This window comes from Diadema antillarum, unplaced genomic scaffold (genome assembly GCF_040938485.1).
Source record: "Diadema antillarum isolate AM-2024a unplaced genomic scaffold, OU_Dant_1.0 seq00000589_RagTag, whole genome shotgun sequence".
NCBI classification, from domain to species: Eukaryota; Metazoa; Echinodermata; class Echinoidea; order Diadematoida; family Diadematidae; genus Diadema; species Diadema antillarum.
The window spans coordinates 1,040,604-1,058,503 of NW_027271521.1; the positions used below are offsets into that span (position 1 = coordinate 1,040,604).

At 39.2% G+C, this 17,900-nt stretch overlaps 3 protein-coding genes across 3 annotated transcripts in view; 1 reads left to right on the forward strand and 2 right to left on the reverse strand.

Annotated features, from left to right (window-relative positions):
• LOC139735648 (DENN domain-containing protein 3-like) overlaps positions 1-10,982 on the reverse strand; it is a 62,373-nt gene extending 51,391 nt beyond the window's left edge. The window contains exons 1-2 of the mRNA XM_071646400.1: positions 10,419-10,982; positions 6,800-7,094 (exon numbers count right to left, since the gene is read on the reverse strand). Of these exons, the coding sequence (XP_071502501.1) occupies positions 6,800-7,094; positions 10,419-10,982 (859 nt within the window). The remainder of the gene's footprint in view (positions 1-6,799; positions 7,095-10,418) is intronic.
• A 5,293-nt stretch (positions 10,983-16,275) lies between these two features.
• LOC139735649 (histone H4) lies at positions 16,276-16,689 on the reverse strand. Its single transcript, XM_071646401.1, has one exon. It carries the CDS (start codon positions 16,663-16,665, stop codon positions 16,354-16,356), a length of 312 nt encoding a protein of 103 aa, XP_071502502.1. The 5' UTR covers positions 16,666-16,689; the 3' UTR covers positions 16,276-16,353.
• A 734-nt stretch (positions 16,690-17,423) lies between these two features.
• On the forward strand, positions 17,424-17,900 carry LOC139735650 (histone H3, embryonic). The gene has a single exon (XM_071646402.1). The coding sequence runs from the start codon at positions 17,451-17,453 to the stop codon at positions 17,859-17,861; it is 411 nt and encodes a 136-aa protein (XP_071502503.1). The 5' UTR covers positions 17,424-17,450; the 3' UTR covers positions 17,862-17,900.

Genomic DNA, 17,900 nt, shown 5'->3' on the forward strand with positions numbered 1-17,900 from the left:
ATGGGAAAATAGCATTATCTAAACCTGGCCTTTGACCTTTGACCTCACAGTTCCAAAGAGAATCACTGTTAGGTTGAACATGCATAAATATGTAAGTTTCATGATGATACCTTGAGTTACTTTCAAGATATGGAGGAAAAAGTGCAATTTAGCACTTCCACTTGACCTTTTACCTTTTGACCTTTGACCTTTTGGCAAGAAACTTCCCCTAAAATATATATTGGGTAATACATGTCATACATCAAGTTGAAAAAAAAAAACAACCTTCAGGCATATTGCATTTTAAGGAAAGTAGTGATATTTTGAGGAGTTGACCTTGACCTTTGACCCCCTGACCTTTGACCCAAGACCCCCAACTTCCCTAGATAATCACTGCCCATCGGTACAAGCATATATACTAAGTTCCATGAAGATACCTTGAACCATTTGTAAGATATGGAGAAAAACATGAAATTTCAATTTTTTTTTCACAAAATAACCTGTGACCTTTGACCTTTGACCCTGTGACCCTAAAATCCACACAAAGTATTATCCCCTAAGGATATACCCTCATACCAAGTTTGATGTAAAACCACCACATGGTTCTTGAGATATCGACAAAAACAAAACGGGACGGACGGACGTACGGACGTACGGACGGACGGACGGACGGACGGACGGACGGACGACCCGAAAACATAATGCCTCCGGCCACTTCGTTGCGGAGGCATAAAAATGAAGAGAACAAAAGGTAAGAACATTAAATGAACACTTTCCAGGGGTGGATCCAGGAATTCTGAAAAGGGGAGGCGCCTTTACAAAATTAAAGGGGGTATACGCTCCCCCCCCCCCCATTTTCCCCTTTTATTTATTTTGTTTTAACAAAAAATAAAGAGGAGGTGCACGCCCGGTGCCGCCCCCCCCCCCCCCCCCCTGGATCCGCCACTGCTTTCCAATCAGATTTTCATTAAAATCACAAAGAATTACCATCCCTCAGTTTGCACAAAATGAGAGACAAAATATGCAACTTTTTGCAACTTGATGAATAAAGGTAAGTTTCCTGGGCTTTTCAAGCATGGATAAAACATGAATGAATTTTCCAGATTAAAACAAATTGTCAGCTCTGACCTACAATCCTTGTCATGAGACTGCAGCAGTAGTTTTAACAGAACTGAATTATAAGGTTTGAGAATATGCACATTACAATTTTCATACATTTTGGTGGTTAATATCTCTCCTTCAAAGATAACAAAGAATGGAAGTGAAAGTAACAGTGTAAAAGTAATACCAGTATTTGTTGGGGGCTAAGGTATGCTTACAATCTAGAAGTGTGGTCACTTCTCAGAATTATCTATGTGAAGTTTGCATAATTTCACAAGTTGCCATTATCATATTTCCATTTACACCACAAGAGCTCTGCTGCATAGTGTGTAAGATTATATCATGGGGATGTCAAATTGCACTAAGTCGATCAGACTGACATGATCATGTGACAGGGGATCACTTGTAATGTTCTTCTGTGAGCATAATGAACAGGCGTTACAAGCTGTTTAAAGGGACATTCCAGATGATTTTCATAATTTCTCATCATGTAGTACATAAATCCACAGCTCCGTGTATAGATTTGTGGAATTCATTGTGGTCCTTGAGCAGAGAAACCAATTCTCTGAAAAATCTTAAACAAAATACACTGAACAGCGTTGACGACATAGGAGCCTCACATATTTCAGAAATGTAGTGGTATGATTCCATTATAATACCGCTTGCTGGGACAAGTTCACCTGTGTAGAATCTATGCATGCCTTCTTCTTTTGTTCTGCTTCTTGAGCCCCAACTCACGCATTCTTTAATGGTGAGGCTGCCATGCCATCATCCTTGTTCATTGCAATTTGCTATAAATTTTGAAAACATTCTTATTCCTCATCCCAATCACTATAAATTCTGAAACTCTGTATTCAGTATAACTGATTTATAGTTGTTCAAATATAAAAGTTTGAAATTCATCCAGAGGTATCCTTTAAAATGTTTGAGGCAGGTTTTAGTTTCGAGACTAAAGTCTCACATTCATGACTTCCCTCAATGAAAAACATTTCAATAGCTGTAGATGAATCATTTTACTGTATATTCCCTCCCAAGGCATTCAATATCTATTTTGCATGTGCTTTGTACGTGCCACAAACCCCTGCTCCTCCCTATTAGTCCTTCCTTCTCTCTTTACCTGTCCCTTCCCAATGTCTTTTGCTGTTTGTCCTGTCTACATCTTTGTTCTCTTGATCATTTGTAAGGTCCATGCATATGTGCTCCCACAACTTACATCTTTTTTTTTTTCTTAAATTGTAACTCAAATTAATTGAGTGGCCAACATCTTTTGATAAAATCTTGTCTTTCACAAGGGCCTCTGTTTCCCATAACACAAAGATTTTGTGTCAAATAGTTCATTATAGGTTTATATGCATTTGCTTTATTTTTTTCTTTTCCACTTTGAAATGTATGTTGTATTTAAACTGTATTTAGTATTACATTGGGGTTTTTTTTGTAATTACTGTATCTGAAAGAATTTAAGTGATATTGGAAATAAAATCAGAATTTGAATAGAATTAAATTTCAAAGGCATTGTTGACTACCATGTATATCCATTATGATGATTTACATATAATTTGCATTTGGTGTTTCATCACTCAAACAATGTGGATGTGGGTGAGCACTAGGTAATAATGTAGGTATTTACCAATATTACTAGTTTCTTTGTTATTGCAAGGATATTTGCTCATGATGATTTTGGGTAGTGAGAAGTAAAATAAGTACATCTATATGTTTATATTCCATAATCCCCTGAACTACAAAGCAGCGGCAGGAAGTACAATTGTATTACAGGAATGTTAGGAGGAGAATGTGTTGTGTTTTTACTACTGGTACTCTTTTAATGTTTACTTTGGAATATTGCATTTTTTTTTTTCTTCTTTTAACAAATTACAAACAAGAATTCATACACTTTTTCTGAAGTTTCGAGTGTCACTTAAAATGTGGAAAGAGTTCTCCCTTTTTGTACACTGTCTATTTATTTTCTCAAATATACTTTACCACGTATCATCTTTTCATAACAGACAACTGACTCACTATTCACCTTCCTATTAGTGTCTGATTTTACTACACTACTTGTCAATGGGCAAAGTCACACCTCTCACTTTGTAATGCACTCACAGCAATACTTTGAGCAGCTTCTACAAGTTCTACTGTATCTTTTAATCTCATGAGCAGCACCTTGTCAACACACATATTTGAAATGTGTTATATCATTTTAGAATATGACGACTTGCAAAACAAAGCATAGACAGAGCGTGGACTTTGATTCTTTTTTTTAAAGATCACAAGTGCAATAAAATACAATTCCAAAGTCAACTTCAACCTCTTAAACTGGAACTACATTTAAACATCGGATCCATTGATGTAAAATGCCTACAGTTTAGATTTTAAAGGGTTAAGTCGTGAAATTAATCTGATATGAAGTAGTCACAAATGTGTGGGTATTTCCCAGAAAATACTACTCACATTGAAAAAGTGGACTACAGTTCTGTAAAATGGTAGATTGATCACTGTAAGTTTATATGAATGTAAAATATATTGATAATTGCTAAAATTCATAACATCCTTCCAACATGGTTTGCAGAAACACTAAGACGACAGAAATAAGTATAATTTCCCTGAATAAGATCTTTGAAAACAAAACTTGACAATGTTTCTCTCTCCCTTTGTATGTGTGTGTGTGTATGTGTGTGTGTGTGTGTGTGTGTGTGTGTGTGTGTGTGTGTGTGTGTGTGTGTGTGATCTAGCTGTGACATACTGTATCTATTAAACAGACACATGATGTAAATTCTTCAATAGCTGTTGCTCCCTTCTTCTTGTTTGTTTTCATGTAATCCGTGATTAAATCACTGAAGCAGGACAAAGTTATGCTTGGACAGGCCTGCTTTCCATTTAATACTTGTACATGTCTTAATCTTTAGATTGCTTGAAATTTATCATTTCCGGAACGATGCACTCAATAATCAGGGAAAGGAGTTTGCATTGCAGGCTCCAATGAAGCCGTCGCAAGAATTAATCATGACAGGTGATCGCTTCTGAAGATCTCAGATATGAATTGCTTGAATGCGGCTCCGGCCAAGCATTCAGATGCCTTATAACTTGCTGTACTTTTCTTCTTCTGAATAGTTGATGGTTTGGTAAAAGATTTCAAGATATCATTTGCCCATCCTCTCATGAAATGAAACAGTATACGCTCTTTTTTCCCCGTATTAACAGGATTATCCACAAAAAAAAAACAAAACAGCTTCTATGATTCATATTTTCATTGTGAATTAAGCATGGTTTCTCACAGAACTTGTACAGATATGAGAGGCTGAATCTGGGGCAGATCCAGGAATTATGTAAAGGGGAGGGGCCTTTGCCAAATTAAAGGGGGTGCACACACACCCCCTCCCCCCCCCCCATTTTTTTTCTTTTGAATTCTTTTGTTTTAACCAAAAATAATGAGGGGGCACACGCCCGGTGCACCCCCCTCTGGATCCACCACTACGCTAAATGCATAATGTAATCTATTACCCTTTGAATTTCACAATCCATGTATTGATATTTACATTGTGTATACATTCATATAGCATTTTTTTTGCACCTGACTCTGTATCATTTTTGGTCTCACTCTCATGGTATTACTCATGGTAGCCACATCCATTAACATCATTACTTCCGTAATTACATTTTAAGGTCTGTCATTTCACTTTCGATTGGTCATAAAATGTGAACCACAAGCTTAATTAAAAAAAAAAAAAAAAAAAAAAAAACGCTCGCAGTAATAGAGTCACAGTGCCAATCCACAACACACTCAGGCTGGTTTTGACAGATCAGAGGAAAAAAACAGAAAAAAAGAGCTTGTGAGTAGAAATTTCATCAAATTTTGACATCAAAACCAATGCCATAGTTCAGTGAAAAACTTGTTTAACTTGAGAACTCTCTAACTTCATTATTCCAGGTTCAACTTTGATGAAACTTCTCTCATTCTGCTCATTCTTATTCTATTCTTAACCCTTCATACACCAGGGCACTTAACTTGACCTGCCAAGCTTTTCCATTTGCAATCAGTACTGGTAATCTATAAACTTGATGAAGTGGCAGATTTCCAAGCCCACCATGAGAGGTGTTACAAAATAATGTGCCTCAGCCTAACAGCAAAAGACCATTGTAGGTGGCACAATAGGGATTACAGGGACTGGATAATCTCTATTCATTGACAATTAGTTTCCAGACATTTGTGCCAATCCTTGAACAAAGCACTCCAGCGAGCGTGCCAATTGGCAACCACAGCACAGCAAGGGTTAATGAACGTCAACCTGAAAGTGGAACAAAGTTGCCTTCAAAACCTTGGTAACATGAAAGTGACAAGGTTGTTCATTTTCATTCTCTCGGTACCAGTGTCTACTGGGCTGACTGGTTCAGTTTTGTGAGCCACTTTTTTTAGCAAAATATGATCATAATGTCAAATGTTGATTGATTTCTACCCCTCTTGAAAATCCGGTGCCACGGCTGACGTCCATTCCACGCATCGCCTCATCCTAAATGAGTTTCCAAGAGATGCGATCACAGATCCATGCAGGTTTTGTTTCGTTTCATTTTCTTTTTTCCATAGAGCAGAATTTCCTCTGTGCAATAAAAACTTTAGAGATACAATACACAGATTCACCGCCCACGAGCATATCTAATATGGCATGGAAATTTTAATGACCATCGGATGCATGATTGGTCAATGGGCTCAAGGAGTTAATGGGCCACAACAATGATTCATGTCTCTAAAATTCAATATTCACAGCATCTAGAAGCTGATATCATTTGTACATTATTCAAACAACCACAAATGAAAATACAGTTGTATTTTTAGATGAGTGCTGAATTTGAATGCAAAACAGAATAAAAGCTTTCTTTTCATTAAATTGGCATGGATAAAAATCTAGAGGTGTTTTAAAAGGCTGGATGTTCACATGGTGACTATCAAAAAGTGCATTGTATTTATACAGCAACGTGAGAGGTAAACTCACAGAATCCCAATCTAACCTCCATCAACTTCCCATTCATTGTAAAATAGCAGGTCAGATCAAGTTTAAATACTGCCAACGTCCAGCAATTTGCAGTCAGCAAGTTGCAGTCTGCAAACTGCACATGGCTTTCAAATAGTGCTAGTCATATATTTGCCCCTGTAGATACCCAACATGCCAAAGCTCACCTGAACTTTGATGTTGTTTGACCAATATTTGTCCTTCATATCAAGGAATTGACAGGTATTAATGGTCATGATGTCATGACCCTTGCAAAATATGTAACTGTACAGCTTTATTGACACAGGAGAAGCAAAGGGGCATGGGGGTAGGGCTAACTTTGTATGATTACTACTGATTTTTGATCATTTCTATCATGGGATATGCCCCATATATTAATGAGAGAATCTACAGGCAGCACATCTTACTGGAGCAGCTGAGGCATAGTAAAATATGTCTATGATAATGCTGTATTTTAATTCAATATTTTCTGCATTAATGCACATAGAAACATCAGTATTAAGCACTATACAAGTGTTATCTATCATTATTATTATTATTATTATTATTATTATTATTATTATTACTATTACTATTACTACTACTATTACTATTATTATCATTGTTATTGTTATTATTATTATAATCATTATTATCATTATCATTATTATTACTACTACTACTACTACCACTACTATTATTATCATTATTTATTATTATGATATGCCATGGCTTACCTGGAAAGCATAGGGGAGGAAGCGAACTGATCATTTCCTGGTTGTATGACAACGGAAGCGCCCTCGGCTTGATAGACAACCGCCTGGCCATGCGCCGCGAGCGGAACTGGAACCCGCCGGGGCCGATGTCCTTGGACATCGGCGTGGTCGACGTGGATGGTGTGCGGGGGAAGTCATAGTCATTGAGGAGGGACTTGTTCTGCGGGAACACTGCCATCTGCCGCGTCAGCACGGCCAAGACCTGGGGCTCGAAGGCCTGCGCGAAGATCGGCAAGTCATCCCCCCGCATGCTGAACTGGAAGATGAGATTCATGGAAGAACATCACATCAAATCTTCTTAATATTTTATGCACAACGGAGGAGAGATCAACATTTTATATTCACATATTACATCAACACACAATGCTTTCGGTATCGTGTGCAGCTATCGAGAACTTTGTGCATCGAGACTCAAGGTAATGTTTTGCAGCATTATTTGAACTCTCTTATTTTTTAAGATTCTACATTCATCACGAGATAGAACAGAACAGCTGGGAACGGTTGACCTGTGGCAATGACCAGTGTTTAAAAATATTGCCCTGGATTTACATTCTGATCGAGGATCTCTCTATTATATTTTTGTAACACTAAAAGCAATCATAACAGGCATTTGAGAATGGCTTCCTTGAAAATATACAGATATCTTAAATATAATAGTTAGGTTCACACGCTGTTCCTAAACTTTCAGTTTAGGTCGAAAACTTACCTCTCAATGATTAGCTTGTACTTTAGCACCGTGTGGACGCACTCGAAAGTTAGCAATCATAAAGTTTTAATAGTCGATGGTTAGAACCATGGGACATCTTAGGGTTTACGCTTTCTCCAAGAGCCACGGGGGGTTCCCACTCGTAGTTTTACTCCGTGTGGACACAATAATCAACGAGCTTGTGAGTTAGCGTGAACATTGTGTCTCATTTGCTGTACATACTATTTTGTATGGGCACAAGGTCATCTAGTAAAGACTCTGCACTTCCGTTGTAATCATCAAGTGGGGCTCGCTCGTAAGTTTAGATGCATGTGTGAACCCGCGTCATGAATTCACGAGTGGAGCTATTTGTAATCATCGACAGTTAAGTTTTCAACCTAAACTTCAAGTTTGGCAACTGCGTGTGAACGTAACTAATGAAGGGTCTTTAATACTAGTCCTTGGGAGGTTTTAAACAGAGAAAAGCTCTTTAAGGTACAGTACATAAAACTGGTCTGGTATCATCTCTTTACATCAGCGGTATGATTTAGGATAAATAGGGGAAATCCCATGCACTTCCAGAGAGAGAGAAAAAAAAAATCATAGTCCCCTGCTCGAACTCGTTCGGCGGGGACAATTAGCAAAACGAAACTAAAGCAAAAAACAGTCTGCATACACCTGAGTGTAGCGGTATGCAATAACTATTACACAAGACAGAATAGTTGGTTATTAGACACTCTGATACTATTGATATCTTTATTTGTTATGCTGTTGTTTACCTTTATTCACCTCAAAAACAGGGTACAAAATGCCAGTGAAAGAGTTGCCTGAAGCATAAAATAGCTGAATGATGCTGAACCCTCTTAGTTTGCCCCATGTGACTCACTATAGTTGGCAAATGGTATCCGACAGACATGTATGTGCATTATCTAATGAGGGGAGACGATAGTATCAATATATACTGGAATTTTCCTGATAGAAACAAATGAACCCATGCATGCATTTGATTGCCAAAATAAACTCACAGAATATTCCTCACAGAGAGTCATTCTATTTATGCTGCGCTTTGGAAATCATTCATCCATGATGCAAACTATGTACACTCAATACATTTCAGCTCTAAAGCATGATGTTTATGAAATTGGGATAATCAAAAACAAAGTTTTCGTTTCAGAGTAGACAATTAATACCTGAAATAAGTACAATTGTACCTAAATGGTGTCAAGTACATGTTTGTACAAATACTTGTAGCGAACCATTTAACAAGTCAAATCCTGAGCCTGGAAAGTTGATACCGGTACATGATGAACCAACAGGGTGGTCAGTTTTTGCAGTCTGGATTTATGTATTGTACTCTTTTTCCAGCGCTGGTCATATTGTCATTGAGCATAGACTGGAAGGCATTAATTGATGATGCCTCGACAACATCAGCAGAAAGGCTTTTCCATTAATTTACTGATTTTTGGCTCAAAGAGTTGAACCTCTTACTAGTACGGTACATCTTCCCTTTCAACAACATTTATAAACTGTACGTATGACCACATGAAATTTGATTATCGACAACAAAATGAACAGCTCAATCAGAGTCTTCCATATCTTGCAATACAAATCTGTAGTTTAATCATGTCTGCACATTCACATCATACTTGAGGGGTGGAATTCCCAAATATTTAAGTTTTTCCGAATATGACAATGATCTAACTTAGGCCAACTCAGTCACTTTCCTCTGAACTGATTTGCCTCACTCTTGGTCAGTTCATTCTTTACCCAAGTACAATATTCTCAGGGCCATCTGACTAGGGCATTAAACAGTAAGACAAACACTTGCGAGTATTTCAACTCCTTTTGGTCAGACTAATTACAATACAGGTATTTGCTTTCGAAGCAACTTTGTCTACAAGGAGAGTAAAATTGAGGTTGAGAGAATATACTGCAATCTATTTTTGTCTTTGACTGTCTCAATAATCTCAAGAATATCACTCTCATCATCTGGTATTGCATGATGTTGATGTTTTGCTATCATGGTGTTTAACATGACATTTTCCAGAGCTACCAAGTCTCACGCATTCTGAGTGAGACTCAAGCATTTAGGGGCCATCTCACGATCTCACGCATGGCGCCCATTTTTCTCAAGCATTGGGCGAAGTCTGCAACTTGGGCCTATAATAATGAGCATAGGCCAAAGGATTAAAGTGATAGTTGCAATTGAAGGTATATTTCCCATCTGTCTTTCAAAATAAGTAAAAAATAGTCACTTAAGTATGCACCTGATTGCACTATATTAGGAGCTCAAAATTGAAAAAGCTCCCTAAAAACCCCTCCCACCCTCGCTCGCGCGCACATTCGCGCGCCGAGATGCCGAGCCATGAAAATCTCACTCATAAAAATTTTTTGAACTTGGCATCCAGCTGCATTTTCCATGATTGGATTTGAGCTGCCACACACGCCCAGCCAAGCCTCAAGCTTGTGGATGGTTTGCTGCAGTAAATGAGTATCATCAGGATCACTTTGTTGGCTGCCAGCATTTAGCATCATCTGTGAATTCCCCCACATTATATCATTATATCATTTATATCATTATATCATTGATATCATCAGATAAGGGTACCTCTACTCTATCATTCACAAATACTGGGCCACATGTCTGCCCTCTGCACGAAGAAGAAACCTCAGCTCAGATGATGACCATATGAATCTTCTCAGTCAGGGAGGAAAACCTCAATACAGCTCAACACATTCCCACTGTATATTTCTGAATGAACATTGCATATTGTAGCATGATATTGGGATAGCAGATTCCTCCCCTGGTAGCTGGTGTGCCTGCTCTGTTATCATTGAATAAGAAAAGCACACACAAAATTGGGAGACTGGGAATCCAGGCAGAAGCTTGATTACCTGGGAGGCTGATGCCATGGATTTCTTTGCGACTTTGAGACCGGTGTCCTCGTCCATTCCAACGACCACGCACATCTCGATGAGGGCATTTGGTAGTTTCGGAGTGGCCACTGGTGCGTTTCCCATCCCGGGCAGCAAGCCGGAGCTCATCGGCCCCGACGACATCCCGGGCACGTTCAGGCTCATGCTGTTGAGTAATTTCGGCCGCGCGCTACCACCACCGCCAGTGCTGGACACACTCGTCGAACTCGACGTATTGGTCGCAAATTCTTTCGCACTTTGCCTCCACTTGTTCAGTAACCGCAGCGTTGGAACGATGGAGCCAAATCTGTCCCCTGCTGCCTCGCGATGGTCTGAAACGTCGTCTGCACTATGGCATTTCTCGTGGCTCTGCTGCGCGAGACTGATGTTGAGGTGCAGTTTCGGTCTGTGTGATGATGAGTTCGTAGCAGGCGGCCTCCTGCCATGCTGCTGCTGTTTACCGCCAGCTGCGCGGTCGGTCCTCTCACGTTCGCTGCCCCCACCGCCCCCGTTAACCGAACTGCTTTCATCATAACCCGACATCTCGCAGTCATAAAAAGGAGACGTGCCAAAGACTTATGCGGCGTAATGCACTCAAGGACATTTACGGATTTGTAAATATCATAATAACTCAATGACAAACATCACATGTAACGACAAGTGAGATACTCAAACGTCATGACAAATATAACGTGACTGGCGAAGCGTTTCGATTGAAGTTCGGTCCCATTTCTACAGCCGATCGCTCACGAACACAGGCAGCGAACGTTACAAGCCTACTTACTTGGATTGACTTGTCGTTAGGTTTTGTTTACATTGACCAGCGGGGCGAGCATGCACAAAATAACGATAGACGTAGACGTAGACCAGTGCCAATTACACACGTGCACACTAACAAGACCCGGTGGGATTGCACGTGTGCTAACTAAATTGTGTGATTTCTGTCATTTATTGTTTTGCACGGGTCGATGAAGTTGACCACAAAATGATTCTAAAATAAAGGCACGAAAAGCCGAGTGGATTGAAATTGGGCGAATGCTGAAATATTTATAAAACACATCAGTGATGTTTAGAGGAAAATTCGGACAATCAAATCAATTAATTTTGAAAAGCTATGAACTTTAAAACTTCGGTGCAATAAGCTCTAGATCTGAATATTCTTCCGTGACTCGTTACACATGGACAACGATGATGATAAAGAAAATAAAGAGAATGCACCAATTGTCCGATTTTCCTCAAATTTTATTATTGTGTTTGTGTTTATGTACTAATATTCCTGTATTCATTCAATCCTCGTATATTTGAGTTTCATAATGACTTATTGAACAAGGGGGACATTCCAAGTATAATTATATTAGCCACCAAAAGTTCGCAGTACATCTCAATCCCCAACTCCTTTTCCAAACATGAATTTTATACGCCACTGACTTAAAAGAAATAATTTCGGGTGTTTAACGCGCAAATGGGAATGTGTTTCACGAAAACAAAGTGAAATTCCGCGAAGCAGCTTAAAATATGTCTGTCCATTGTCATGATCCGAAACAACTGAACACTACATTGCCGGTAACCTTTAGAGTGTTGATTAATCAATCAGTAGATCTGATTTATAATTTATACAGTAGATTTTATTTATCGGTGCGATATAATCATCACTGGTTGTGGCTCTTATGCATAGACGTGAGACTGAAATAATATTGTAAAAATGAAATAGAATACATCTAAATGAAAGGGAAAGAAAGGAAAATTAGTGGAGAAAGCTAGTTATTTTACAGTAGTAAACCGGGTACATGCAATGTGTGCATCACTTGTATTATACCTTATATTGTATTATATATCGTTTGATAAACTGTCCATTCAATTGAGTTGTGTATGATCACCATTATATCATCTTTACCCCGCCAACAATCTTGAATATTTGAACTTCGAACTTTTATTGAAACACAATCACAATCTTTGGACCCGTGGGGCAAAACTTATACATAAAGTCCAATGAAGTATTTAGCTACTTTATCATACAACATAATAAATAGGTCACTCATCTTTCTGTCAACCATCCATTGCAGATGATCTCACATGCTGGTAGAAAATTACCGGCTGTCATGGCTGTTGAAATATGAGAAAGTGTCTAGAATACTGAAGTGAGCACTGAATTATTGCTACAAAGCAAAGCAGAATTGGTATAATATCTTAATCAACTAATGTATAAAATAAAGCTATTACTTTTACAACATGTATAAAATAAAGCTATTACTTTTACAAATATTCGAAACCTAAGAAAAAGGCTAAGAATGCCTGAAGGACTTAAATACCAGCTTGATTATAATTTTATGTAAACTTGGCAAGCCTTATAATACTGGTATATGGTTTTGTATTTATAGTTTCATTCAAAAATTCTTCTATCATATTTGTCATTCGAGTTCATGATTCTTGAGTCGAGTTTTTTTTTTTTTAATTGCAACTTATTGACACTTGGCCAGCGATTTTTATAGTTGCTTTACTACTAAAACGTTGAATAATCTGTGTTTAATGACACCGATGAAAGGCAATAATTATTTGTCCATCAGTTACAAATACACTTATTTGTATGTGGTTTTTTATAATAGTGATTTTGTAATAAATCTGATCAAATACTCTAAAACAAACTGCGTTCAAAAAGAACATTAAATTCATCGTCAAGTCTCTCAGTTTTACATGACATCTTTCTTTATAATGTACTCTAAAATAATATCCCCCAATAGTACTGTACGATGCATCACCAAATCTGGATGTTAGTAATGAGCTATGCACACACTACAGCATATCATATTTCGGATCAAAAATTGATCCTCTATTGACTGGTTGAAAGAGCTTCATACCGTCACTCTGTGCAAATAACTTCTCATAAAACAAACTGTGACGTCGGGCACTTCCTCGTGACGTCACTCTGTCAATTTCTGACAAAACAATTGTGACATCACATAACAATTCTGACATCGTTACGTGTGTTGCTTCGTACAGTCAGTGTAGAATAAATGCACAACATCGCATCCACCACACATTTCACCCCTCTCTTGTTTACATTTTTTATCCAAAATATAAAACTTACTATATTCTCTGTCTAATTTCGAGTTTCTGGTTAAGACTATAGGCCCCGGCGCCTCCAAAAGTACTGTTCACTTCGGGGCTGCACCCCTCAGTGAATAGTTATTATTTTGTAGTCACCTCTGTCCATAGTTTTAAATAGAAACTATCAAGGCAAATTAGGTCTATACATTTTATACTACAATGGAGTTGTGAAATGATGTCACAAAGCAATTGTGACATCATAAAGCAATTCTGGCATCTTGCACTTGCTTCTTAAGCTTACGTTACTCTTACACTTGCACTTGCTTCTTACTGTTACATGTCACTCTGTGAAATGTAACAATTTCTAGCAAAATACAATTATGACACCACAAAGCAATTGCGGCATCGCGCACTGCTTTGTACCGTCACTTTGTGAAATGCAACAATTTCTACCAGAACAATTGTGACATCATAATTAATTGTTTTCATGGTAGAAATATTGTTACATCACAAAGCAATTCTGACATCGCGCATTGCTTCGTACCGTCACTCTGTGATATGTACCAATGTGACATCACAAAGCAAATTTATGTCACGGAGCACCAGTGTGACATCATAAAGGAATTCTGACATCTTGCACTGCTCTACTGTCACTCTTTGAAATGTAACAATATTTTTAGCAAAACATAATTATGACATCACAAAGCAACTGCGCCATCGCGCATTGCTTCGTTCCGTCACTCTGCGAAATTCCGTATTGTGACATCACAAAAAATTGCGCAATTCTGACATCGTGCGCTGCTTTTAAAGATCCTACACTGTCTGTATGTAGGATCTTTGGTATTTACAAGTAGGATTCTTCTACAAGACGGCATTCACAGCAAGACTTTTCGCCTCCCATTCCCCCTCTTTTGTTTAGATTTATGATGCAAAATCTACTACAGGTAAAACAAATACATGTACAGGTACAGTGTTCTTGTACATCTGCCTATGTCTCTGGCTCAGAGGGCGTGATTTTCATTGCCGTGAGAAGGCGTAACTGTCTCAAATTTGGCAGAAGCTCGTTTTATGTAACGTTTAATCAAGACAAGTGCTTCAGGTTCAGCAGAAGTAGGCCCTACCAAAGATCCTGGTACTAAGTTCATGATGTAGGCACTAGTAGAATCTAGTTAGTATTTAAATTTTAGTACTGATTGTCTTCTCAAACTATCGTATTGAAATTTATGTACGTGTTTATATGTGTGCAATGATCTGCACATCTAACGTTAGCAAATATACACAACTCTACTTTATCAGTATGATTTAATCCTTGACATTAATTGTCTTTATAGTGTGAAATAAAATGAAAAATGTAAACATGATCAAACGCAATCACATGCTAATCAGAAACCGAATCTAAGCTAGGCTCTCCAGGTCTGATGTTGAACCCCTGCTTTAACGTTAGAAATAGAGTCTATACGGTTCTACGTTTATTAGATTCTACCCCAGACCATAAATCCTGAACCTAATCCTAACCCAAACTGTGACCCTAACGTTAGGCATGGCTCGATTGGGCCACCAAAATCCTAAATTTCAAATTTTTGGTGGCCCGAGAGAAAAATTTGGTGTCCCGAAAAAAACAACAATAAAAAACATTAAAAGTTCTTTTTTTTTTTAATGAGTCAAATATTTAAGATTTATGATAGTAAGAATTAGAAGTTGGACATATCTACTCATATTATTAAACTTCAACAAACTTGCAACACTCACTCTCAGGCATTCATTCAGTCCTTTTCATCCATCCTTTGAACAAATTCAACTGCTAATTTCCAGCGCAAAAAGTTATGAATTTATTGACATACTTTTCCAAAAAATTAGGTGGCCCGAGGCGGGCCACCAAATTTGCCCTTTTTTAAAATTTGGTGGCCCGACTTTCATTTTTTGTCGAGCCCTGCGTAAGGCCTAGGCTAAATAAACCAAAGGTTATCCTACTCCTAGCCAATCTTTTACTCTAACCCTTATCACTAAACCGTAAACGTAACCAGTGCTAGCGGTGGTGGTGGGGGGGGGGGGGGGGGGGGAGGGGGGTAGTCGCCCTGAGGGAACTTATTATGTTTAGGTATGGTTTTTATTTTAACTTTGTGTGTGTGTGTGTGTGTGTTTTCCTTTTTCATCAGCCACTGTTGCCATTGTAGGACCGTTGGAAACCACTTGACGTTTCAATTAGGAGTTTCCAGTTTTCAGGTTACTGAGTACAATCTGCTAGTATTTTTCCTTCAACGACCGTTCAGCTATTGTTCAAACGCCACGTTCTCGGCTAACAGAAAAAACAAAAACAAATAAATTTCAGTCACTGCCTTCATATCATTGCCATTGGTCTTCTAGAGCTCTATTTGTTACAGCTTAAGACTCTAACGTTAGAGAATCTAGATTCTAATATCCGTGCTAACTCAAGATAAGAGGTCTGTAACACTACAGTTAGAATTAGGAGTAACAATAGGAGGCAACTGTTTTGTTTGGTGGATATTCCTTATAGATCTAGATTTCTACACAACAGTAACGACTAACGTTAGGCCTATTCGAGTTCGATTTTGCACGCTCCCGCGCAGCTCCTGCGCCCGGGCGTTACATTCGCTTTAAAAATAGAAAACCTTTCGGCACGATTGGGGAAAAGAAAAAAAAACCGCATAACGTTTTAGACATCTAACTGTTAGTAATTCTACTTCAATACTCTCAACTTCGTGAGTTCTAAAAGAAAGTAGAAACACCACACTTCAGACGTGTCGTTGACGAATAGAAGTTCTAGATCGAGTTTTCTTTGGATTCTTTCTTGAATATTTGGTGGCTCTAAAAAGAGCCGTTGTATTCGCCAGAAGCAGGAAGAAGCTTCTTAACCGCCGAATCCGTACAGGGTACGTCCTTGACGCTTCAGAGCGTAGACGACGTCCATGGCGGTGACGGTCTTGCGCTTGGCATGCTCGCAGTAGGTGACGGCATCACGGATGACGTTCTCGAGGAAGACCTTGAGGACACCACGGGTCTCTTCGTAGATGAGACCGCTGATGCGCTTGACACCACCGCGGCGAGCCAGACGGCGGATAGCGGGCTTGGTGATTCCCTGGATGTTATCACGCAAGACCTTGCGATGACGCTTGGCGCCTCCCTTTCCGAGTCCCTTGCCTCCTTTACCACGTCCAGACATGATTTCAGTTTTAGTTGGTTTCACGACTAGTTCAACCTGTGATATTCGTTGGAAATTTTGGCGTATATATAGCTAAATTGCGGACGTAGCTGTAGTCCATATACATATTGAAGAGAGCCGCCTATCGGCGATACAGTGCCATTGGGTAATTTGCATAACACTCGAGAGTGAAAAATGCACGTTTACAGTTGGATAAATATTGCAGAGAATATTTTGCATCTTTACTTGATCGAATGCTTCTAAACAGCTATACTGTATGTGCAAATTACAATGTTCTATTGCAACGGAGTATTATTTCTAGTAAAATCTCTTGAAAATATGAGAATTTATAAGTATAAATATAGTCTCAGTGCTGGGAACCGAGGGGATTAATGCATAATTCATGAGCAAGGCAAACGTACGAAAGCACGAGATTGCATGTTGGAGCCGAACTTGCGTCATTATTTATACCTCAAAAATGTTGAATATCTAGTAATTATGGGTATGGTTATCTCATGAATACTTGTATTAATTGAAATTTTGGGTTTAAATATCATATACATGAACAAACAGCTTGTATATACTGTTTTTTTCTGACAGTGGGTCTGTACGACGGTCGCGCTTTCCGTTAGCTTCACCTGAACGACCAATAGTAGAACGCGGTACCGTTCTGCAATAGGCCAATCAGCTGCCGGGGAGAATTTGACCAATCAGTAGATGGGTACACTTGGGTATAAATAGAGCGCGGAAATTTTGAATCAGTAATTGTGACCTTCTGTCTAACGCAGCAAGTCAGTTCTATCAACATGGCACGTACCAAGCAGACCGCACGCAAATCTACCGGAGGAAAGGCTCCCCGCAAGCAGCTCGCCACCAAGGCAGCTCGCAAGTCCGCCCCAGCCACCGGCGGTGTCAAGAAGCCCCATCGTTACAGGCCAGGAACCGTCGCTCTCCGTGAGATCCGTCGCTACCAGAAGAGCACCGAGCTGCTCATCCGCAAGCTCCCCTTCCAGCGTCTGGTCCGTGAGATCGCTCAGGACTTCAAGACCGAGCTCCGCTTCCAGAGCTCCGCCGTCATGGCTCTTCAGGAGGCCAGCGAGGCCTACTTGGTCGGTCTCTTCGAAGACACCAACCTGTGCGCCATCCACGCCAAGCGTGTGACCATCATGCCCAAGGACATCCAGCTGGCCCGCCGCATCCGTGGCGAGCGTGCTTAAATTGTCAATTGGTCGACAAACAAACGGCTCTTTTTAGAG

Bases quoted from the DNA above. Each gene is read 5' to 3' on its own strand.
- LOC139735649 (XM_071646401.1), bottom strand. From the start codon at position 16,665: ATGTCTGGACGTGGTAAAGGAGGCAAGGGACTCGGAAAGGGAGGCGCC.
- LOC139735650 (XM_071646402.1), top strand. From the start codon at position 17,451: ATGGCACGTACCAAGCAGACCGCACGCAAATCTACCGGAGGAAAGGCT.